Source organism: Loxodonta africana, chromosome 19, assembly GCF_030014295.1.
Source record: "Loxodonta africana isolate mLoxAfr1 chromosome 19, mLoxAfr1.hap2, whole genome shotgun sequence".
NCBI lineage: Eukaryota > Metazoa > Chordata > Mammalia > Proboscidea > Elephantidae > Loxodonta > Loxodonta africana.
In genome coordinates, this window is record NC_087360.1 from 27,746,668 (window position 1) to 27,772,173 (window position 25,506).

At 42.5% G+C, this 25,506-nt stretch overlaps 1 protein-coding gene across 9 annotated transcripts in view; it reads left to right on the plus strand.

Moving 5' to 3' along the window:
• Window positions 1-25,506, plus strand: part of CHEK2 (checkpoint kinase 2) — a 47,529-nt gene that overhangs the window by 17,791 nt on the left and 4,232 nt on the right. For 5 of the 9 annotated variants that reach the window (XM_003419160.4, XM_023559266.2, XM_023559264.2 and 2 more), the window contains 9 exons: window positions 3,271-3,379; window positions 5,268-5,321; window positions 13,025-13,086; window positions 15,719-15,818; window positions 18,258-18,344; window positions 19,154-19,317; window positions 19,526-19,641; window positions 20,793-20,878; window positions 25,271-25,351. In XM_003419160.4, coding sequence (XP_003419208.1) covers window positions 3,271-3,379; window positions 5,268-5,321; window positions 13,025-13,086; window positions 15,719-15,818; window positions 18,258-18,344; window positions 19,154-19,317; window positions 19,526-19,641; window positions 20,793-20,878; window positions 25,271-25,351 — 859 coding nt within the window. The remainder of the gene's footprint in view (window positions 1-3,270; window positions 3,380-5,267; window positions 5,322-13,024; window positions 13,087-15,718; window positions 15,819-18,257; window positions 18,345-19,153; window positions 19,318-19,525; window positions 19,642-20,792; window positions 20,879-25,270; window positions 25,352-25,506) is intronic. The other 4 variants (XM_023559268.2, XR_002787964.2, XR_002787963.2 and 1 more) reach the window with 4 other exon arrangements.

The following is a 25,506-nucleotide window of genomic DNA, read 5'->3' on the forward strand; positions in this document are numbered from 1 at the left end:
CTGAACATTTATCATTGGTTAGCTTTTGGTTATCATTCATTATCTATTCATAAAATATCAGTAGGACGTTACTTGTTTTAGGCGTATTATCGATGTATTTGATAATGATCAATGGAAATTAATGATTTTTTCCTTATAACTTTTATCTTAAGTGACCATTTTTTTCCAGCAGATTTATATAACCGAGATATAACTTATATACCATACAATTCCCCATTTAAGCTGTACAATTCTGTGGTTTTTAGTATATTCACAGAGTTTTGCTACCATTAGTACAATCAATTTTAGAACATTTTTATCACCCCCCAAAGTAGTGTCGTACTCATTAGCTCTCAGTTCCCATCATCCCCTCCCCTTACCCCTGGCAACCACAAATCTACTGGCTGTCTCTATGCCTGTGCCTATTTTGAACATTTCATATAGATGAAATTATTCAATATGTGGTCTTTTATAGCTTCTTTCAACTAGCATAATGTTTTCAAGGTTCATTCATGTTATTTCTTTGTATTGCCAAATGTTCCATTATGTTAAATGTACCATGTTTTGTTTATCATCATATCTGTTAATCGATAGACATTTGGAATGTTTCCACTATTTGGCTGTTCTGAATAATGCTTCTGTGAACATTCGCTTACAAGTTTTTGTGTCGACATATGCTTTCATTACTCTTGGTTATATACCTAGGATTGCAGTTGCTGGATCTTATGGTAACTTTATGCTTAGCATTTGGAGGGTACTGCCAGACTGTTTTCCAAAGTGGTTGAACCATTTTATTATCCTACCAGCAAAGTATAAGAGTTTTTGTTTCTCCATATCTTCACTGACACTTGTTATTTTTCTTTTTTATTGTAATCATTCTAGTTGGTATCAAGTACTATCGCATTGTGGTTTGGATTTGCATTTTCCTGTTGACTACTGATGTTTAGCATCTTTATATATACTTATTGGCCATTTGTATATCTTCTTTGGAGAAATGTCTATTCAAAGCTTTTGCCCATTTTTAAAATTAGTTTGTCTTTTTGTTATTAAGTTGCAAGAGTTCTTTATGTGTTCTAGATACATGTCCCTTATCTGATACATGATTTGCAAATATTTTCACCCATTCTGTGGGTTTTCTTTTTGCCTTCTTGATGGTGTCCTTTGAAGTGCACAAGTTTTTAATTTTGATGAAATCCGATTTATTTTTCTCATTTTTGCTTGTGCTTTTATTGTCATATCTAAAAATTCATTGCCAAATTTAAGGTCATGAAGATTTACCCCTAACTGGCTCAGTTTTGGTCATGTATCAACCCCATTAAAGGAGCCCTTGTGGTGCAATGGTTAAGCGCTCGGCTGCTAAATGAAAGGTTGGCAGTTTGAACGTACCAGTTGCTCCACGGGAAGAAGATGTGGCAGTCTACTGTCATAAAGATTACAGCCTTGGAAACCCTACAGGGCAATTTTACTCTCTCCTGTAGCGTTGCTATGAATCGGCATCAACTCAACAGCAGTGAGTTTGGTTTTGATTTATCAACCCCATGGCACTAGGAGTGGGGGTTGTACCGTGGTAGACACTAGAGCTGCATGAAGTCTGGGAGGATTTCTCAAGTTAAAGGTGAGAATTAGAAAGTGTTTTGAGCAGATTTAAAGAACAGTAGTTACAACAAAAATGTTCATTGTAGCACTATTCACAATAGCCAAAAGATTGAAATAGCCTCAATGTCCACCAAAAGCTGAATGAATAAATAAAATGTGGTACATACATATAATGGAATATTACTTGATCATAAAGAGAAGAAGTCCTGATTCATGCTACCACATGGATGAACCTTGAAAACATCCTGAGTGAAATAAGTCAGTCACAAAAGGACAAATATTGTGTGATCCCATTTATATGAAATATCTAGAATAGACAGGTTTATAGAGATAAGTGTTTATTAGTGATTACCAGGGACGAGTGGGAGGGAGGGAGAAAGGGGAACTCATCACACAGGGGACTGAGCTTTTGTTAAGGATGATGGAAAAATTTGTACACAGATGGTGGTGATGGTTGAACGATGAAGACAGGCATAATTAATGTCACTGAATTGTGCATGTGAAGTGTTGAAATGAAAAATGTTTTGTTACATATTTATCACAACTTAAAAGAAACAGTTTTAACAGTTGACTTCAGGCAGGTAATGGATGGCTGAGACTGTAGTAGTTACTGCTTTGGGCTGACCATGCTTTGGAAAACAGGGCACACTTAGGGTTAACCTGTGCTAGTTAGTAACCTGGATAGTATTCTTACCTTAGTAGTAGTGTCCTAATAAATTGCAAATCTGTGTAAGAGTTTGCTCCAAGCAGGTTAATTCTGTAGTACTGTTTTTTTATATGATACTAATACATTTATTAAAAGTTTACTTTTTTGTCTTGATATTTCGTTTTCAAATATGCGTATTTATAGACTGGGTGATTATGTTTGAATTTTCTTTTCACATGCATATTCTGTGTTTTTTAGACAGGTTTTTAAAATTGTGGTAAATTAAATGAAAAGTATATATGTATATGAAACAAAACATTTACCATATCAACATTTTTTACATGTTCAGTTTGGTGACATTAATTACGTTCATTCTGTTGTTCTTAGGTATTGTGATTTTATTTGTGGTATAATTCATGGAATCTACTGCTTATGCGTTTCCTTTGAAGATAGAGGATAAGGAAAGAGAAGTGTATCAATGAATGTAATTCCTTTGTAGTTTCTGTTTCCTGCTATTTGTTTTGGACATTCATTTTTGACCAGGAAAGACCTTGCTCTATTTGATTTCTCCCAGACCTGTAGGATTCCATATTTTTACACAAATAATGCACACGTGACATGTCTTTTGTCAACCACGCAGCCCCCGCCCCCTGCCATTTTCGTGATGGAGCTCTGCTGCGCGTTGTATTTGTGGGTGTGCTTTTTACGTGGGCATGTTATTTGTGGAAAAATGCACTAAGTCATTTTGCTTTCATTTGTTCTTAGTGTCTTTCTGCGCATTTCACAATCTGGGGTGACCGTGAGTCTAAAGTGTGTGTCACTCAGCTTAAAAAGTGGACTTTGGAGTGGATGCAGAGTTGTCGGATGGTCCACTTATGCTCTTGAAATTTTACACTTTTGAGGTTTCACTATATTCTCTGAAAACGGAGACAATGGAAGGGTTGTTTTATGGACTGTTTATTTTGTAATAGTTGAGGCAGACTCAAGAGGGGTAGTTCTGGTGATTAAACACATCCTGACAGTGTTTTTCACTATATTTTTCTCTATAGTGGTGCCTGTGGAGAGGTGAAGCTCGCTTTTGAGAGGAAAACATGTAAGAAAGTAGCTATAAAGATCATCAGCAAAAGGAAGTTTGCTATTGGCTCTGCGAGAGAGGCAGTAAGTAACCTGTGTTTGTGACTGCTCAGCTCAGCTGTTCAGCTGTCCTTGACACTCCTTAACTTCCCAAAATAACCTTAGAGTGGTGATTTTCAATCTCAGGAAGAACTTACTGCTCAGATATATGAATTTGTGAGTATCGTAGAATATTTAAAAATTTCTAGTATCTTCAACTAATATAGAAACTTTCACTTGTAATTATTTGTTTCCAAAAATATTGGGTTGTGCTTAACATCGTACATAGCAGGAAGTTAATTTTTTCCTTCCGAGTTCAAAGTTGTTACGAGACTTTTTTACAATGAATGAAAGGAAATTAGGAAAAAAAAAAAAAAATCCAGCCGTGATCCCACTGCTGTACCCTGACAGCTGTTTTCAGTTTTCTCTTTCCTTTTAGTCTTTGTTCATATGAATTCATGTTTTTAGATGGTTGAAATCATATTGTATATACAATTTTGTATTTTGCTTTTCCAAATACACATTATATTATAAGCTCTTTCCTAAAGTATCCTTTTTAATGATGGGGTCTCTATTTCATCAACTTCATTTGTCATAATTTATTCACCTGTTTCACTGGCTGATCTTTTAGGTAATTATGAATTCTTTGCTCTGCTAGGTAATGTGGCAGTGCATATCTTAGCGTTTAAGGGCTTTTTCATTTTAATTACATTATGTTAAAAGTCTTTTTATATAGTAGCCATTCATTTTATTATTTTTTTCTGTGGTCCACATTTACTGGGTTGGTGAAACAGCCAAATGTTTTGGCCTTTTCGCACAGGAGCTGACGGAGTAATGTAAAATGCAGCCCCTAATCACATTTTTCTTTGCAGCCAGCTGTTTCTGGCTATTATACTTCATTCTTCAAAGATCAATTTTTTTTTTTTCTCCCTAGACAATGCCATTCTCACGGGGCAAAAGGAATTTCCTTTCTGCGTTCCCTGTGTTATAGATTTTCCCCCTGTGATTTTGGATTTGTTCCCCATTTGGGGGGAAAGAAAATACCTACCAGAGTCTTAATGACTTGGAACAAAATTTTCCTTTTTAATTTCATTCTACAAATTATGCTGGACTCTTTTAGACCTCTCTATCATCAGACTACACCCTGACTTGGTAATGAGTTTAACGGCTTACAGGAAGAGGCAGGCTTTTAAAATTAAACATCTGAGTTTCTGAGCCAAAATCCTTTCTACATAAATATGTAATTCTATATCCTCTTTGCTTGTGGAGTGTGTAGCCCGGGAGGTTGGATTACTGGATTTGTCCTTTTGGAATTGTAGTGGAGAGCGGCTTCAGTTCTCTGAAGCATTCTCTGCTCAGAAGAATCTGGTAGGCATTTTCTTTTCCCCAAAATGGGTGTAAATATGTTAGCCTGCAGTTGAAATTGGAACCTGTGCCTACTGTATTATTAGAAATCTGACTTGACATTTTCTTCATGCATCCTAAGCAAATACATTCTTGTCTGAGTTTTTTGTTTGGCATATCATTTTTACATATATAAACAGTTCCACAGCTAATGAGACAAGTAGACCTTACCAGTTTAGCTTGGAAACAGATTTGCTTCTGGTGGTAGGAACTGGGGGCAAGTGACGTCTTTTCTCTGAGCCTCAGTTGCCCTGCCTATAAAATGAGGATGATTATAGAACCCAGTTCACTTGGGGATTGTGAGGCCTAAATGAGATGATCTTTGTGAATGAAAAGCTTGGCATGGGGCCTGGCATGTAATGCTAGTACTGTTGATTGAATGCTTAACTGTTTGCCAAGCCCTTTGCATAATGTTTTTAGGTGAGTTATTTAATTCATTATCCTTTCTGGGTCTCTAAATTTAACTGTAAATATTTTAAAAATACTGGCTATTATTATTACTAATGAACTCTAATTTTGTTTATCAAAGGATCCAGCTCTCAATGTTGAAACAGAAATAGAAATACTGAAAAAGCTAAATCATGTAAGTGTCATTGTAAAATATGACTCATATTTAAATTCAGTTTCGATACAGGCAGTCCCTGGGCTACGAATGTCCTACCTGTAGTTAGGAACCGTTCTCCGGTAAAGCCCATTATGTTGAAAATCAAGGTACATACAATGGTTTGTAATAACAAATGGGTGCTACTTTGCTGTGTGCATCAAAACATTGTTATTATGTATTATTGTGTTACAGATGTTCTAGTGTATCTGAAAATGTTTCTTTAAAGATTTTTATGCGTAGAAATGTACACCATGTACTATATAGTAAGACAAACATTTGACTGACGTTAGATACAAACTGTCCCTAACTGTGCCGACTTATTTACAAAGTCAACTTAAAGGCAGATTTAGGAATGGCACTCATTCAAAGCTGGGGACTGCCAATACATGAGAAGAGCCCAAAGCATTTCAGTATAATAAAGCCAGTGTTAATCTGGGTTGCTTAATTTGTGTGTGTGTGTCTGTCTGTTCCTTAGCTGAGAAGAGCTTTATCTGAAATTTGATCAAACAATTTTGTTTGGGAAGACAGTGCTAATTTTAGTAAATCTGTTTTAATTTTACCTGATGTTTTAACATCTTTACTTTTTAAGGATGCCGATTTCCATTTACTTTAGTTGGAGTAAACTGCATAAATCCAAGGGTATCCAATAAGTATGAGAACTTCCTGCCCTTATATCTGATTTAATGATTTCTGCGACCTTATTGAAGGCCTTGTGGTGGCACAAATGGTTAAGCGCTTGGCGACTAACTGAAAGGTTGATGGTTCCAGTCCACCCAGAGGTGCCTTAGAAGAAAGGCCTGGCAGTCTACTTCCAAAAGATCACAACCATCGAAAACCCTATGGAGCACAGTTCTATTCTGACACACATTGGGTTGCCATGAGTGAGAATCAACTTGATAAACTGGTTTGGGTTTTTTTTTTGTTTGTGTGTGTGTATGTGGCCTTATTGGATATAAGTGGTTTTTGCGACGGCAGTGGGTGGTTTTTTTTGGTATCTCTGCTATGCAGTGGCAATGTAATCTCAGTGGAAAGTGTCTAACTTTAAAATAGTAAGGAAAAAATAGAGTCATAGGATTGATTTCATCCTCCTTTTTTCCTTTTTTTTGGTTCTTTTAGTTTCATTAATTCACAAACACACATGAAACCATGACCTAATTAGGTAAGCACTGGAGTTAAACTTGAAATAACACATCCAGTCTGCCCAGATAAGGATTATTTTATTCAGGTATTTAACCCCTAAACAACAAAATATTTCTTCTCCCTTCTCTTACCTCCTCAAACTGCCAAATCAACAAATAGAAACTAAGAACACAATTATCCCCGTTGGCACGGTAATTCATACAGCTCAGTGGGCGGGACCTGAAAACCCACGAGAATCTGAATGACTGACTTTCCTCTTGACTGTCTTCTAATTCCCTTGTGAAATTCTGTTTCTGAGGGACCTGGAGTCTCTCCTTAAAGATAGGAACCCTGTAACTTTCTAAGGTGCTGCTGCGTCTAATCTACCCCTAAGGTAAAAACTTTGAATTTCTAGAGAATTTTCACTGATGTCACAGACTCAAATGCGATGCAACGTCCACTGCAAGAGAGAGGAATTTAGAGCCCTAAAAAAGTTTCCTGGAGGTATTTTTTTAGCAATTTACAAGGGTATGTGGTGCCCTTGGGAGTTAAATGTGGGGTCCTGGGTGTGTTTTGATGTTTGGGGACAGTGATTAGAGCCCAGTGGCCAGGAGCCTGGCCTTTGGAGTTGAACATTGATTTGGTCAATTGTCAAACACCCATGGTGCTGGGCTGTTTCTAGGCCGGGGCAGCAGTGAGCACAGACAGACTTGACACCCCTCCCTCCCAGCCATCTCACGTAGCTTCATCCTAGTGGGGACACAGACTGGCTTCCCATCCTATTTCCTTCACCTCCTGGCCCTGACCTCATGGGAAGACCTTCATTTCATCTTTCGGAGCCTCTGTTTCCTAATCTGTAAAATGGAGACAATAAAGGTACTTGTACCTTAAAAGTCAGTGTGAGGATTCTGTGAGACATGCTTGTAAATAAAGCTTTTGGCACAGAGAACACCTTTGGTAAATATGTAGTCCCCCGAATTCTCTTCCCTGTCTGACTTAAGTGGAGGATCTCGGCTAGTAGCTTCCGGTTCCTGGCAGAGGGCCTTTTCCTTTGCGACAGCCCCAGTCAGTAACCTTAGAGACAGCAGAGACGAGAAGAGACAGCTCACCGTGCCAGCTCAGACTTTTGGGGACTTCTTCTGAGAGCAGGCGCTGCCAAGCAGAACCAAACAGCTCCCATTCTTTCTTTCTGTTCCTTTTCCATGTGTGCTTTCTCTTCAAAAAAATTTTTTCAAGTTAGCACATGTATGTTATTTAGAGTCAAATAGTGCAAAAAGATTCATTACACAAACCAGCAGTTGCTCATCCCTTCTAATCCTCCTCCCCACAAACATTTGAAACTGTTTTAGCTGTTTTTCTAGAATTTGTCTCCATGTATACATAAATTGTTCTCTTTGGATTTACTGATTTTAGATAGTCTCTTGCCTTCCTGTTACGATATATGAGGATTTTAGCTTTCTTACCCCATGTATTTCCTTTTTTTTTTAATTTTTATTGTGCTTTAAGTCAAAGTTTACAAATCAAGTCAGTCTCTCATATAAAAACTTATGTACACCTTGTTATATACGCCTAGTTGCTCTTCCCCAATGAGACAACACACTCTCTCCATCCTGTGTTTCCGTGTCCATTCAGCCAGCCTCCGTCCCCTCCAGACAGGAGCCAACCACATAGTCTCATGTATCTATTTGATCTAAGACGCTCACCCCTCACCAGCATCACTTTCTATCTCTGTCTGAAGAGTTGGCTTTGGGAATGGTTCCTGTCGTGGGCTGACAGAAGATCTGGGGACCATAACTTCCAGGATCCTTCTAGTCTCAGTCAGACCATTAAGTCTGATCTTTTTATGAGAATTTGGGGTCTGCATCCTACTGCTCTCCTGCTCCCTCAGGGGTTCTCTGTTGTGTTCCCTGTCATGGCAGTCATTGGTTGTAGCCAGGCACCATCTAGTTCTTCTGGTCTCAGGCTGATGTAGTCTCTAGTTCATGTAGCCCTTTCTTTCTCTTGGGCTCATAATTACCTTGTGTCTTTGGTGTTCTTCATTCTCCTTTGTTCCAGGTGGGCTGAGACCAATTGATGCATCTTAGATGGCCACTTGTTAGCGCTGAAGACCCCAGACGCCACTCTCCAAAGTGGGATGCAGAATGTTTTCTTAATAGATTTTATTATGCCAGTTGACCTAGATGTTCCCTGAAACCATGGTCCCCAGACCCCCGCCTCTGCTACGCTGGCCTTTGAAACATTCGGTTTATTCAGTAAACTGCTTTGCTTTTGGTTTAGTCCAGTTGTGCTGACCTCTCCTGTATTATGTGTTGTCTTTCTCTTCACCTAAATTAGTTCTTGTCTACTATCTAATTAATGAATCCCCTTCCCCCTCCCTCCCTCCCTCTGCCCCCCTCTTGTAACCATCAAAGAATATTTTCTTCTCTGTTTTAAACCGTTTCTTGGATTCTTATAATAGTGGTCTTGTACAATATTTTGCAACTGACTGATTTCACTCAGCATAATGCCTTCCAGATTCCTCCATGTTATGCAATGTTTCACAGATTCATTGTTCTTTATTGATGCATAGTATTCTACTGTGTGAATATATCATAAATTATTTATCCGTTCATCCATTGATGGATACCTTGGTTGCTTCCATCTTTTTGCTATTGTAAACAGTGCTGCAGTGAACATTGGGTGTGCATGTATTTCTTTTCTAATTCTTTTAATATAATACTGCAATGCATATTCAGTGTTTTCATTGTTGTGACAGAAAAGTTGTTCACTGCCGAGCCAAGCAGTGTACTATGATCCTAAGTAAGGAGGGATAGAACTGGTTTGTTCTCATCCTGGCCCCCATAGCTGTGTGTTCCATAACTGCAGTGAGGCTGGCACAGAACTTTACCCTCAGTAAGCAGTGCAGCTGTTGTGATTATTGGCATTAATCCAGCAGCATATGAGTCTCCTGTGTGCAGTCACTGTGCTGAGTGTTGGGCCTAGAAAGATCAGTAAGGCTTGTGTCAGCTCACGTAGCACCTGGTGGGAAAGGAGACCTGTGGTGGGTATTAGTTTCTTTTCTCTGCACTCCTGGATCTCAGAGCCTGGTCGGGAGACAGATCCTAAGGTACAGTGTGGATTGACAGACATCAGAATCCCTGTAAGGTGAGCAGACACACTCTGAGGGGACCTTTGAGCAGGGGCCTAAGGCATGAGGCCAAGTGTGCTTACAGGACTGGCCACTAGGTGGGAGGTAGTGTGAGCAGAGGTGTGGCGTTGGGAAAGGGGACAGGGCAGTGTTTTGTGGTCTGGACAGGATGCATGGGAGTAGGAGCAGGAAGTGAGATTGATGTGGGGATGGTGGGTAGAGGGCAGGATGAAGCTGGAGTTGGAGGTAGGGGATACGATTGTGCAGGGCATGGTAAACCTTGTTGAGAAGTTGGATTTTAGCTTTTGGGCAGCAAGGAGCCAAAGGTTTTATTTCTTGTCTTCCTTCTCTCCCTTCTGTCAGTCATTTACAAATTATATGATATGTGACATACATAAAATTGTATATGATAAGTATGTATTGTAAGAGGAGCCCTGGTGGCACAGTAGTTGAGTGCTTAGCTGTTAACTGAAAGGTTGGCAATTTGAACCCACCAGCTGCTCTATGGAAGAAAGATGTGGCAGTCTGCTTCCATAAAGATTTACAGCTTTGGAAACCCTATGGGGCAGTTCTGTTCTGTCCTGTAGGGTTGCTATGAGTTGGAATTGATTCGATGGCAACAGGTTTTTTTCTTTCTATATATATTACAGGGAGCCCTGGTGGTGCAATGGTTACACACTCATCTGCTAACCAAAAGGCTGGCAGTTTGAACCCACCCAGTGGCTCTGCAGGAGAAAAACCTGGTAATCTGTGCCCGTAAAGATGGCAACCTAGAAAAATCTATGGGCCAGTGTTACTCTGACACATGAGGTCGCTAGGAATTGGAATCAACTTGACAGCACACAACAGCAGCATATTTTATAAAGTGGTCTAGTAAAACGAACACCCCTGCACTCACCATCCAACTTAAATGAAAGCTTAAAGCGGCAACCTGTGTGCTTCTCCCACTTGTTCCTCTTGCCTCTCCCGGGCAGGAATCCTGTTATCTTGAATGCTACGTTTATCCTTCCTATGCTTATTTAAAAAGCCACATATATATGCATCCCCAAACAGTATAGTGTTTAACAGCTTGTTTCTGAGCCTTATGAAAATGGTATCCTACTTGATGAAGTCTTTTGTGACTTGCCTTTTCTACTCGGCATTATGTTTCCAGGATCTATCTGTGCGAGGGGGGCAGTGATGTGTTTATTTACTGCTTTATAAGAGTTCATCATGGGAAGGAGTGTACCACGTGAAGGTTCCTAATCAAAGCAGTGGGTGTGATGGAATTTGTTTTATAGGAAGATTACTCTGGCGAGTTTTGCCACTGTTTTAAATGTTGTTGTTGTTACGTGCTGTCAAGTCGATTCCAACTCCTAGCTACTCCAAGTGACAGGGTAGAACTGCCCCATGGAGTTTTCTTGGCTGTTACCTTTTTTTTTTTTTTAAATAATTTTTATTGTGCTTTAAGTGAAAGTTTACAAATCAAGTCAGTCTCTCACATATAGACTTATATACACCTTACTACATACTCCCACTTACTCTCCCTCTAATGAGTCAGACCGCTCCCTCCTTCCAGTCTCTCCTTTCGTGACTATTTTGCCAGCTTCTAACCCCTCTACCCTCCCATCTCCCCTCCAGGCAGGAGATGCCAACATAGCCTTAAGTGTCCACCTGATGGAAGTAGCTCATTCCTCATCAGCATCTCTGTCCAACCCATTGTCCAGTCCAATCCATGTCTGATGAGTTGGCTTCGAGAATGGTTCCTGTTCTGGGCCAACAGAAGGTTTGGGGACCATGACCACCGGGATTCTTCTAGCCTTAGTTAGACTGTTAAGTCTGGTCTTTTTATGAGAATTTGGGGTCTACATCCTACTGTTCTCCTGCTCCCTTAGGGGTTCTTTGTTGTGCTCCCTGTCAGGGCAGTCATCAGTTGTGGCCGGGCATCATCTAGTTCTTCTGGTCTCAGGATGATGTAGACTCTAGTTCATGTGGCCCTTTCTGTCTCTTGGGCTCATAGTTATCTTGTGACCTTGGTGTTCTTCATTCTCCTTTGATCCAGGTGGGTTGAGACCAATTGATGGCCACTTGTTAGCATTTAAGACTCCAGATGCCACACTTCAAAGTGGGATACAGAATGTTTTCTTAATAGAATTTATTTTTTGGCTGTTATCTTCATGGAAGAATATTGCCAAGCCTTTCTCCTGCAGAGCTGATGGGTGGGTTTGAACCTCCAACCTTTTGATTAGCAGCCTAGCACTTGACTGTTTACGCCACCAGGACTCTTAAACATAAAACCTAAAAATCTTGCAGCTTTCTTCCCCTTCAGTTCTAATATAACTATAGTTCCCTTTTCTGCTGGGTTGTGTGTCTCTTTTACTTACTCCTAGTGCTGAGCTTTATGGAGGCAGTTGTAGTTCAGTGGTACAATTCTCATGTTCCACCCAGCCAGTGAACAGCTGCCACTCATCCGCCAGTGGAGGCTTGCGTGTTTTTATGATGCTGAATAGGTTTCAGCAGAGCTTTGAGATGAAGGCAGACTAGGAAGAAAGACCTGGCAGTCTATGTCTGAAAATCAGCCACTGAAAACCCTGTGGATCACAACAGTTGAATCATGGGGATGGTACAGAACAAGGCAGCATTTTGTTCCATTGTCATTGGAGTCACCGTGATTCAGAGGCTGACTCAATAGCAGCTAACAACCATACAAGCACCACCACTGGGCTTTACTGTCAGTCCTTTGTATTGTGAAAATAGTAGGAATGTTTTCTAGGTATAAAATCATCATAATAAATGTGCAGGTCGAACTATACAGTCCTGCTCTCCTTCACCTGCAGGATTCTGCTATGCATCTCATGTTGATCAGAGGTTGCAAATTGTCAGCCATAGGTGTATGTGTGTGTGAGACTTCCCCCTCACACACACATACAGGTGTGCGTTGAGTTCTTATAAAATTAGGATTTTCTTCTTCCCTTAAAAAATGTAAGGATCTTGTCACGCGGGGTCCCCATTCACCAGTGGTTCCAGTTGCCTGGAGCTGAATAGCGCCCCTATCTGGAGGCGTGGCCAGAGTCCCCACCTGGACTGCTTTTATTAACTTACTTGTCAGGTTCTTTAGGCTGCCCCTTTGTACCTATGCTCTTGGGCAGTGGGGAGGAGGGCTGGGGAAGAGATCTTGCCTTCCTTCTTGGGTATCATCCCTGTGTATGAAATATGAGCTAGTTCCTTGGGAGGGGGTGAGGGGTGGAGAGTTTCTTGCATGTCCTTTCTGAGGAACCAGCTAGATTCTGTTCTGCCTTCTCCCCTGCACGTAACTTCAAAGCGTCCCAAGGCAGGAGGCCATGTGCCTGGTCTTGGCCTCCCTGACCCTCTAGGCAGATGTCCCAAGTTCCATGCTGTTGTGGTTTTCCTCTAGGGAGCTTCTCACTGCTTTTCCTTTTTCCTTCTCTTTTTTTAGCCTTGCATCATCAAGATTAAAAACTTTTTTGATGCAGAAGACTATTATATTGTTTTGGAATTGTAAGTAGTAAACTTTTTAATTTTAATTTCCATTTATATGCATAATAAGCCACCAGAGATTCCAGTGCTGAGTAACATTTTTTATCCTGAGAGTCTTCAGTGTATGTATGTGGTGGTGGTGGAGGCCCACAAAGTGTGTGTGGAGCATTAGTAAAAACTCTAAAATCCCTGTTGGGTTTCTAAAGGCAGGCGGCAGAGGGCTTCCTGGCCGTGGGTTTGAAGTCTGAGGTCTAGGTTTGAATCCAGTGGTTAGGAGAGAGCTCAGCTGCTAACCAAAAGGTCGGCAGTTCGAATCCACTAGGTGCTCCTTAGAAACTCTATTGGGCAGCTCTGCTCTGTCCTGTAGGGTCACTATGAGTCGGAATTGACTCAACAGCAATGGATTTTGTTTTGGTTTTTGTAGGAGCCCTGGTGGTGCAAATGATTAAGTCTTGGCTGCTAACTGAATGGTTGGCGATTCGAACCCTGCTAGCTGCTCTGTGGGAGGAAGATCTGGCGATCTGCTCCTGTAAAGATTGCAGCTAAGAAAACCCTAGGGGGCAGTTCTACTCTGTCACATGGGGTTGCTATGAGTTGAAATCGACTCAACAGCACCTAACCAAAACAACAAGCCTTTTGTCTACCTGTGGGTGAGTTTACTTCACCTGAGTCTTGTTTTCCTAGCGTTAAATGGGGATAATAATGATACCACCACATATGGGGTTGTTGTAAGGATCAAATGCATTGAGAAATGGAAAGCCCTGGCACAGTACCAGGCACACATAGGTGCTCAACCATGTGTCAGTATTATCACTCTGAAACACCTGTTCAAATAGACCCTTTCTGCTCAGGATCAAAGTCCCAAGTGACCTGGTGGCACCTGAGTATCTTTCAGTATCTCGCTACTTCACTTTGATGGCCATGAAGTCCTGTCTTATTTGGTGTGACCAGAATACTTTCCTGTCTCATTCTTGGAAGAGGCCTGTCTTGATGGCCATTCATGCATAAATGTACAGTGTTTCTGGGAGTGGCTGTCACGACAGGAAGGGAATACTTTGCTCCTGGTTTTCAAATGGCTGTGCAGGTCGACCATTAAGATTGTTTAGTAAATTACAGCACCAGGAGTGATTGGATGGTCCTTGTGATGCTTAAAGGAATTATTTGTTGCTGTTAAATAGGAGGTTGTTACCTGACTTGATCTAGTTCACACAGTTTAATTATAATAATAAAACGACAGTAGCCAACATTTAAGGAGTCCTGGTGGTGCAGTAGAAGCACTAGTGGCACAGTGGTTAAGCACCCAGATGCTAATCAAAAGCTCGGTGGTTTGAACTCACCAGCCGCCCTGTGGGAGAAAGTTGTGGCACCCTGCTTCTGTAAAGGTTACAGCCTTGGGAACCCTAGGGGGCAGTTTTCCTCTGTCCTGTGGAGTTGCTATGGGTCAGAATCGATTTAACAGCAACAGGTTTTTGGTTTGGTGGCACAGTGGTTAAGTGCTTGGTTACTAACCTAAAGGTCAGCAGTTTGATCCTATCCTGTGGTCCCCATGGAATAAAAAGACCTGGTGATCTGCTTTCATGAAGAAAACCCTGTGGGTCAGTTCTACTCTGTCACATGGAGTCTTTATGAGTTGGAATTGACTTGATGGCATGTAACAACAACCAAAACCAAAACCAAACCCACTGCTGTTGAGTGGATTCCAACTCATAGCGACCCTATAGAACAGAGTAGAACTGCCCCATCGAGTTTCCAAGGAGCGTCTGGTGGATTCAAACTGCTGACTCTTGGTTAGCAGCTGTAGTACTTAACCACTGCGCCACCCGGGTTTGCTGTAACAACAACAGCCAATATTTATTAAGCATTTACCTTGAGCTGCGTACTGCTTTAAGCACTTTACATGGATCATTTAACCTTCACGACAGCCTTACACTTGGGTTATTATTTTTAGCTCCACTTCCAGAAAAGGAGGAATTGAACGGCCTTGCTGTGCCAGGTGCTTTATCTCTATACCAATTATCTCTTAATTTTTACAACCATCAGGGTAGGTGGTATCATCCCCATTTGTAAAGAGGCACAAACAAGCTCAGAGACGTAAAGCATCTGGCCCAGAGTCGCGCAGCTGGGAGGTGATAGGGCCGGGGTTCAAACCCCAGCTGGGAGGTGATAGGGTCGGGGTTCAGACCCCAGCTGGGAGGTGATAGGGTCGGGGTTCAGACCCCAGCTGGGAGGTGATAGGGCCGGGGTTCAGACCCCAGCTGGGAGGTGATAGGGCTGGGGTTCAGACCCCAGTTTGGGTGCAGGCTTACCCCTGCTCTTCTGCATTGGCCTGAGAATCATCTGGTCTATGTGGTGAGAATACATCTTCCCTGGCGCCGCCACGAATCTACTGAGTCAGGCTTTTTAAAGCTCCCCAAGTGTCTCCAATGCCCTCTGCATGCTGCTTCTGTCTTCCCTGGTTCCTTTGTCTCCTACTGGGACATCTGGTTATGGAAGAGGCTTTTTACATCTTTGACTTTAAAACTAGGAGCCAAGAGTGAATAAAAATGGCAACTCCATGCTTGTCTTAATGACTTTTCTGTGTTTGTATGATTAACCTCCATCCAAGTGAGTTTCCCTCCAGGAATGAGTCACCTGCTTTGCCTGTGTATTTCAGGATGGAAGGAGGAGAGCTGTTTGACAGGGTGGTGGGAAACAGACGCCTGAAAGAAGCTACCTGCAAACTCTATTTTTACCAGATGCTTCTGGCTGTACAGGTAGAGAAGCCCTGAATTCTGTTGACAGCCTGCTTTCTTTTAGGTGAATTACTCCTTGAGTTAGGCAGAAATTGCGGAACTGTGGATTAAAATTCAAAGAGAAGAGAGTCTGTGTTTGTTCTCTTCTTGGCAAAAACATCTTACCTGTTTGATTCAGATGAGAAAGCTGTCACTGTGAAGCTTAAGAGATAGTAAGAAAGGGACTGGAAAAAAAATAGAGTCCCCACTTTTCATCTCTTTAGCTTGGACATGTTTCTGGAAGAACGTTGACCTCTCACCTCTGCTTGATCCTTGTAGAAATCCTCTTTAGCTTTCAGGGTGGGACCTGATACTTACGAGGGTCAGGCTGTCAGTTTGGGGCTATTTGGACAGATGGGACAGTATTAGGTGTTCCCGTCAGGTGCAGGGTCCTGCTAACTGTACCCGGTAGGTGTTCGGGACATGTGCACTGCCTTCTCGTCTCCATTCGGTGACAGGGCTACATGAAGAACAGCCGATGGGGCCCTGCTTCGAGGAGCATCACCATTTCTTAAGCAAAAAAAAAAAAAAAAAAAAAAAAAAAATCGTGTTGAGTGTATATATAACAAAAAATTTACCATTTCAACATTTTTTACATATACAGTCCAGTGGCATTAATTACTTTCATCATGTTGTGCAGCCATCGCCACTATCCGCTGTCAGTCTCAAACCAAATCTGGTTGTGGTGACTCCCTGCCGAGCTTTCTTCCCTTGGGTACCCACTGCAGGCTTGAAACAGATGGGCAGCAGTTCACTGAGTGAGGCCTGAGGGAGGGTTTCCTAAGGCTGCTCCACCTGGGTTTGCCCTCCTCAAGGGTTTTACCAGGTCCATTTCCCAGTGGAAGTTTTTGGGCAGAATTTTTGCTCTAGGGCAGAGGGTCATCCAGAGACGATTGAAGTCCATGAACACAGGTGTCATGGTTTAGTGGCCGCTGTCACCTAACCAGTGCTTTACTCTCTTATTGGTTTATTCCTTCCCTGGTGGCACAGTGGTTAGGTGCTCAGCTGCTAACTGAAAGGTCTGTGATTTGAACCCACCAGCTGCTCCACAGGAGGAAGATGTAGCAGCCTGCTTCTGTAAAGATTTATAGCCTTGGAGACCCTATGGGGCAGTTCTACTCTGTACTGTAGGGTTGCTATGAGTCGGAATTGACTGGACAGCAACAGATTTGATTTGGGTTTTTTTTTTTTTTTTGTACATAACAGTCCCTGGGTGGCACAGGTGGTTTTGCAGTTGGCTGCTAACCTAAAGGTCAGCAGTTTGAAGTTACCTAGTGGCACCATGTAAGAAAGGTCTGGCAATCTGCTTCTGTAAAGATTACAACCAAGAAAGCCCTATGGAGCAGTTCTACTTTGTAACACATGGGGTTGCCCTGAGTTGGAATCAACTTGATGGCAACAGAACTGAGTCGACGGCACCGAATAATAATGATAGCAATGTGGTTTTTTTTTGAAATACTGAATGACCAAGAATATTAGGATTAGGACTCCAAGCTTAGAGAACACTGAACTTCTATTAAATTTGGAAATGGATAGCATGATGGTTGAACAATACGATGGGTGTAATTAATGTCACTGAAGTGTACACATGAATGAACATTGTTGAAATGTCAAATGTTTTGTTACTTTTATATTTACTACAATTAAAAAAAAGAATATTAAGATGGATTGGGTATGCAGACCAGTGGATGTGAGAAATTTTTTTTTTCTAAAGAAATTTGGCATTGTACGTTAATTGGTCTTTGCATCGAGGAATATGTTAACTGGGTATTTTAACAGATATTTATAGATATATATATATTTAAAAAATTCTCTTTTAAAATACTATTCTTAGGGCCGAAATAACTAAATATATCATTTTGGTAGATTTTTTTATAGTTACTTTAATACACTCACAAAATGTTTTATGTAACCATTTACATTTTTATTAAAATCGACACCTTATGTTTCTGCCAGTATAAAGGGATATTTATTGTCTTGCAAAGTGAAATAAAAGGCTTATTGACATAAGTTGCTTTTTTAACTTTTTGTGCTATTTTAAAATTATCTTGAAAACAAATTTGTCAACAGTAACCCCTTTATCCAAGGAGCCCTGGTGACACAAATGGTTAGGTGCCGGACTTCTAACTGAAAGGTTAGTGGTTTGCACTGCAGGACAAAGACCTGGCAATCTCTTTCCTAAAGATTACAGCCAGGAAAACCCCACGGGGCAATCCAGCTCTCTCACATGGACTGCTATGAGTCACAGTCGACTCAGTGGCACATAACGACAATAACAGCCCCTTTATTCAGCAGTGTTCTTGAAATTTTGGGAATATGGGTTTGAATAACATGACTTTCAGCCCAATCCAGTTCTAAGAGATATGTGATGCTGTTTCTTGTCTCTATTCATGTACTTAGTCATGCCTCCTTTCTGTATAGTACCTTCATGAAAATGGCATTATACATCGGGACTTAAAGCCAGAGAATGTTCTACTCTCATCACAGAAAGAGGACTGTCTTATAAAGGTAAGAAATTTATGTTTTGTATGTGGCCACTCTAGTAGGTTTCTGTTAAGAAACTGCCGTTTAAATGACCGGATAAATAATGGGAGCATTATCAAGTCTGGCTTCATTTTAGAATCTCCTGTTCAGATTAAAAAAAAAAAATCATATAGTACCCAGGCTACACCGCAGACCGCTTAAATCAGAATCACTAAAGGGTTGACCCAAGGGGCCCTCTTGGTACAATGGTTAAGTGCTTGGCTGCTAACCAAAAGTTTGAACCCACCTAGCTGCTTTGCGGGAGAAAGACCTGGCACTCTGCTTCTGTAAAGATTATAGCCCAAAAAACCCTGACAGGATGGCTCTGCTCTGTCACACAGGTCACTGTGTATTGGAATTGACTCAGTGGCACCCAACAAGAACAAAGGTGGGACCCAGGTATAAGGAGTTTTTCCAAGCTTTTCAGGTATTCTCCTGTGCTGCTAAGGTTGAAAACTGCAGGTCTTAGAAGACCCATGCATAACCAGTCAGAATTCTAGAGGGTCTTTGTTTTTACAAAAGGGTTATAAATCTTTTTGTAAGGTTACAGAGAATGTAGATAAGTTGGAAAATGTGGGCCTTGAGGTTCCTTGGCTCAGCAACAAAAATTAAAGCAAAATTAAATACATACCTTCAATGCAAAGACGGGGGCTTATGGATTCTAGATTAATGACAGGTATGAACTGTAAGATGGAAACCGATGTAGCCAGCGTGTCTTTTGGTGCTGGCAACTGTGTTCATTTCTTATTTTATGACATCACTTAAACATTTTTCCTTTTTGTCCTTAATTTTAGATTACTGATTTTGGGCAGTCCAAGATTCTGGGGGAGACCTCTCTCATGAGAACTTTATGTGGTACCCCCACCTATTTGGCTCCTGAGGTTCTTGTTTCCTTTGGGACTGCCGGGTATAACCGTGCTGTGGACTGCTGGAGTTTAGGAGTTATCCTTTTTATTTGGTAAGAAAATTTCATTGTTTCACAGTCTGGTTGGAGGTAGTAAGATGAAATCCAAAATGTGTCCAGGTAGAGAGCTTGTATCTAATTTAGGTCACCGATGTAAAGAAAACTCTGGTTTTTCATTATGCTGATTAAGAAATCTGTGTATCCAAATGCCACTGAGAATGCCTCTTGATTTCTTTTCCTTTCTTTCTCTACCAATATTAAGCCTTAGTGGGTATCCACCTTTCTCTGAGCATAAGACTCAAGTGTCACTGAAGGATCAGATCACCAGTGGAAAATACAACTTCATTCCTGAAGTCTGGGCAGAGGTCTCAGAGAAGGGTATGGATACGAAAGGGTTAAGAATTTGTGGTTTGCTAAAATGTGTGTGTGCTTTGGTGGAAGTTTCTTTTCAAATTCAGTGATTTCTCCTGTCAGTTCTGTTCTCCTCTTCTGTTGTTAGTTCTGCACCATTTGAGAGGCAGACAGATTTTAAGAGCTAAGCTTCAAAGCCAGGCTGACCTGGGCTTCATTCCTGGATCTGCCACTTGCTAGCTGTGTGAACTGGAACAAGTTACTTAAGCTGTCTGAGTCTCCATTTCCTTATTTGTAAAAGGGGCTCAGTAACCCCGACCTCGCATGGTTTTTGTGAGAAACCCTGGTGGTGCAATTAAGTGCTTGGCTGCAAACTGAAAGGTTGGCAATCCAAACCTGCCCGGCTGCTCTGCAAGAGGAAGACCTGGCAATCTGTAAAGATAACAGCCAAGAAAACCCTGTGGGGCAGTTCTACTCTGTCTCGGGGTTGCTAGGAGTCAAAAATCAACTGGAAGGCACCTAACAAGTATAATGTACACAAGTACCTGGTACCTATTTAAAAGAAAAAAAAAAAAAAATGCCCGATATTGAGTAACTCAGTTACAAGTTTTCTTTTAAGCAAGCACATAAGAGCTAAAATAATTACTTTGTGTTTTATAAATTAAAACTGCAACTTTGTAATTCTCAGAAGAAGAAAGTAGACAGCTAAAAGGAATTGCCAAACAGTGTAACATAGATGATTGTGTTAAATGTCAAAATGTTTATTTAAGGAAAACTATGGTTGGAGTGTACAAGCTGCCTTCCAGTAGTTCTTGCTGGAGCAGTCAAGCTTTGTTTCTAACAAACCTGCAGTTCTGGGAGCTTCTCTCTGGCTGAGGAACTCTGGCTAAGCATATCTAGCTTAGAACTGGGTGGAAGTTCAGCTTTAATTGGTTTGAACTTGAGGCCAGCAAGGAGAGTGGGAACAGAGAGCCAAGAGGTTGCAGAGCTCTAGCATACTGAAGAATGAAGTGAGGAGAATTAGGGGCCCTGCCTGCCGTTTCCAGCGGTACCACCACCATCTCAGAACTTCTCCTCTCTCTCTGGATGTTGGCCTATGCTTCTGGCATCCTTTAATATTGCTGTTCTAATGTGTTTTTCCTTGCACTGTTTTTAACTAAATTCTCTTGTTGCTTTAGCTCTCGACCTTGTCAAAAAGTTGTTGGTAGTGGATCCCAAGGAGCGTTTTACCACAGAAGATGCCTTAAGACACCCATGGCTTCAGGTGGGTGTGGGGCAGTGCCTGTTAGCATAAAGTATGGGGAGTGATTTGTGTGTCTGGAACTCTGCTTCAGAGAGAGGAGGAAGAAGATGGAAACACGTTTGCTTCATTGGGTCTGTTTCATGTTTGCAATTGAGTTTTTAGGTGTATTGTATGTATATGTGTGTATTTGTTGTTGTTAGGGTGTAATCATGTCAATTTTGACTCCTAGTGACCCCGTGTGACGGAGTAGAACTGCCTCATCTGGTTATATGCTGAGATCTTTACGCAAGGAGCCCTGGTGGTGCAGTGGTTAAGCACTTGGCTGCTAATTGAAAGGTTGACTGTTCAAACCCACCAGCCACTCCGTGGGAGAAAGATGTGGCAGTCTGCTTTTGTAAAGATTACAGCCATGGAAACTGTACGGGGAAGTTTTACTGTGTCCTGTAGGGTTGCTATGAGTTGGAATTGACTCGGTGGCCATGGGAGAATCTTTTACGGGAACAGATCACCCCATGGAGCCACTGTGTGGGTTTGAACTGCCAACCTTTTGGTTAGCAGCTGAGTCTTAACTGTTGCGCCACCAGGGCTTTTTTGTGTATTTCCAAAAAATCAAACCCGTTGCCATCGAGTCGATTCCGACTCATAGCGACCCTATAGGACAGAGTAGAACTGCCCCATGGGGTTTCCAAGGAGTGCCAGGCGGATTTGAACTGCTGACTTTTTGGTTAGCAGCTGTAGCTCTTAACCACTATGCTACCAGGGTTTCCTTTGTGTGTTTAGGGGGTGCAAATTCTTTGACATTACCTGTGATCTTGGATGAATAAGCTTACATTATGGCCTGTCCTGGTTCCACGTGGCTGCTCTGAGTCTGCAGTTCAGCTCAATCCTTTGAGAGTATGTTTATCCCTCTGTACCTCCATCCCAGCTGTCCCCAGGTGGGGTGGGCTGTGTTCCAGCCATCTTTCATTTTCAGTCAGGAAATGAGGGAAGAGGAGAAGGAGGGCAGCTTCCCTGGAGAGAAAGTACTGTTTCTCAAGTGCAAGTGTTTGGGCATGAAAGGCCCCATTTCTTGTTCGCGGTAAGCATGCCATTAGTGAAGGCTGTCACCTGTGCCTTTCAAGTCTGCCATACTTCTGTGTTCCCGCTGGGGGTTGTGGCTGCTGTGAGGTTATGTGCTAACAGCATTCCCATTGCCAGAGATGGAAGTCCTTTGTGGCTTTGCTGGGCTAATCTTTGGTTTTGAAATCAACTACCGCGTCGGGCAGGTTTTCTGATGGATGGCAGACCTTATGTTATGTGCAGTTACATTCAGCAGGGCCATGCCACTTTTTATTGACTTTATTTTGGTCTCTCTGTTTCCTATGGGGGTGGGAAATTTAACCAGTTAGCTTGAGAGATGCCTGGAGACTGCTCCTCTGGGCACATTGGTCCAGGAGCCCCTGAGTGGATCTAGCCTTAGCATCGTGCTTTTGGGCTTCTGGGAAGGCTGTCCCCATTCTCAGTTCCAACCCACCACACCTAAGTTTTGCTCAGGCCAACTCAAGTTGAGAACAGATCCTTAAGAGGGAGAAAAAAAAAGGCCAGATATATGTGTTTGGGATGTTGCCCTGGAAACAGCAGTAGTGCCCCACCCCCCCCCACCAAGAAGCCTGTCAGATGATTTAGCACTTAATGGACCACACAGATTTGAAACAGCAGGAACCTGGAGAAAAGGAGTTTGGAAACAAAGGGTGTCTTTGCATGTGGGGATTTAATTTGGATGACAAAAAGAAACATGCCTGTTGGCTGTTTTAATGTGTCCTCAGAGGGAAACTCTTGGGGGCCAAACGCTGAGGCAGAGGAGCCTTGTTGGTCTTGACAAAACCGGAGCTTGTTTGCAGTTAGGCCTGGACACGGGGTTTGTCTCTACCCGAAGATGACAAACATGCATGGCCTATTTTTCTTATAAAAGAAAACTAGCAAAAGGTGAAGTTCAACCCTGCCACGGGGTCTTGCTTCAACATTCTTTTGTCCCCATTTTTCTTTTGCAGCAAAAGGTGAAGCGAACACTAATGAGAACAGGGATCTAGGTTGTCCATTTAAAATATCGCCTACTGATAGTTTAGATTTGATTTTGGGAAAATTCAGTGTTTTTGAAGAAACCAAGTGGTTTTGTGGGCCTGGAACTAGACTGAGCATCGGGGATATGGGTTCTGGTCTTTGTTTTCTCATTAATAGACTGTCCAGTTTGGAGAGTGTTCCTTATGCCCACTTGCTGTCTCAGGGTCATTACCTGAATTAGAAGGTTCCTTTTGCCTGCTTTCCAGGTGTATTATAATTTAATATTTCTGAATAGATTGTACACATCTCAAAGGAAAGGTATGTACAGATACACATTGCTACCTGTGGTATCTAATTAGCTCCTTTTTTAATATTGATAATTGATGCCTTGCTTTAAATATAGGTGTAAATAGGTGTGTGGTCAACTCTTATTGGCAGTACTGAATGTCTGTCATGTGAAGGGCTTGCTAGCCTGGTTTCATTTGTTCGTATAGTTATTCCTTCAGAGCACAGTTAATGAGCTTGTGTGCCGCCTTCTTGGCACTGTGGATGCGTAGAAGAAGAAGATAAGTCCTTGCCTTGGGGAGCTAGCAGTCTGGATGGGGAGTCAATCCTGACCACGGTGATTACAGTGCAGTGTGATACCCATGGTAAGAGGGAGGAGAAGGGTATGGAGGACCCTCAGGATAAGGTGGGACCAGTGTCTATGGGGCTTCAGGTACCCACAGGTTCACACAGTGTGAAGAGTGGACTGGGGATGACATGGGGGTTGGGTAGGTCAGCATTCTCAAACATTGAGCCCCTCTGATATGGAGGCCCCTGTTCCTGTTGTAAAAGCCCTGGTGGCGCTGTGGTTAAGCACTTGGCTGCTAACCGAAAAGTTCGCAGTTTGAACCCAGTAGCCAATCCACAGGAGAAAGATGTGACAGTCTGCTTCCATAAAGTTTACAGCCTTGGAAACACAATGGGGCAAGTTCTACTGTGCCTGTAGGGCCGCTATGAGTCAGAATGGGTTCGACAGCAACAGGCTTGCAGTTTTTTTTTGTGTGTGTGCCTATTATAACCCATTGCCTTCGAGTCTGGCATTTAAGAGAACTCAGGAAATATTTGTTCACTTAGTGACTGAGGAAGGTAGATGATGTGAATGGGCAGGAAGGCAAGGGGGATGCCTTTGGAGGCTGTGGCATGAGCAGGTACGGGGGAAGGAAGGGGGTGGCCTTTGAAAGTGACACCGCATGAGAAGGGAGAGCCTAAGGCCATGGGAGAGCATGAGTGGAAGCCAGACCAACTTGGTGCCCTTAAAATGGGCAATGGGGGAGCTACACCAAGTGACTCAGGGAACAGACTGGTTGAAGAAGGTAAATCTAGCTACAAATATAGGATAGATGAACCTGTCATTGATCCTCTAGCAAATTGCTGATGAACAATGGAGGCCTTTGCTCCTGTGTGCCCCACTCCCCCCATGGTACGTTTGGCTAGAGTGGTGGGGAGAGGGGAGAAAATACATGGGGCTTTAGAATCAGATAGGTCTGGGTTTGAATTCTGCACACTCAGCTTGTGAGTGGCCCAGCTGGGATTCTGGCCAGTCTCAAAGCCCACATTCCTAGTCATGGATGTTTTGCCTTCCTGAAGGTGGGGAGAGGTGTGCCAGGCCACCTCTCAGGGCTCCCAGATCCTTGAGCCCTGTAGAAGTGAGCACTTGGGAAGGTAGGTGCTACCCTCATACACATCTAGGCAGGAGTCCTCTGTGCCCCTCCCCCTCCCTCATAATTCCCTCTCCTGCGGCAGGAGCCACCTGTAAAGTCATAGCCTGTTTGTCTTCCTTCTGTTTTAGACCTGAGCTCTGGGAGATCGTGGGCTTGAAGGCCTTCTGGTGACTTGTATAGCACCTGCTGGGTGGATTTTCCTAGGGGGCTAGGATCGCTTTGTCAAGATGGCCTAGTTAACTGGCCTCACTGTTGATGGGAGGTGGGGGCTCCTGGAGGGATTTAGGGAGTTGCAAGGAACCAGCCCCAGTGAGGACAGAGCCAGCCCTGCCTCTGGCTTCCCGATTGCTGCCAGCTCCCTCGGGATCTGGGCTGCTGAGGTTTGAGGTCTGTGATTCTCTGACCTACTGCGAGCTCTTAGGCACCGGGGTTTGATTTCACCGCTGGTGACAGAGCATTGACTGCTGATGAGATGACAAGCTGGGTTCTGGGAGTACAGAGACAAGGAGTGGCTGCGGACGTTCGGCAAGGGGTTGCCTCTTGATGGGTAGACCAGGGCATCTTTGCCCTCCTCCCTGCTTCCTGGGGTGAGGCATCCTAGCCCAGTCTTTCTTGGAGCTTTCTCTCCCTCAGGCACAGCTTACCTATGTTTTTGAATTCTTCACAGGATGAGGACATGAAGAGAAAGTTTGAAGACCTGCTTTTGGAAGAAAATAAATCGACGCCTGTACCCCAGGTCCCAACGCAGGTTATTTGGTGATGGCTGTTAAATATAGGCTAAGTTTAAAGAGGGAGTCCCCAGGTCATGCAAATGGTTAATGTGCTCAGCTCTTAACCTAAAGATTGGAGGTTCGAGTCTACTCAAAGGTACCTCAGAAGAAAGGTCATGCTATTTACTTCTGG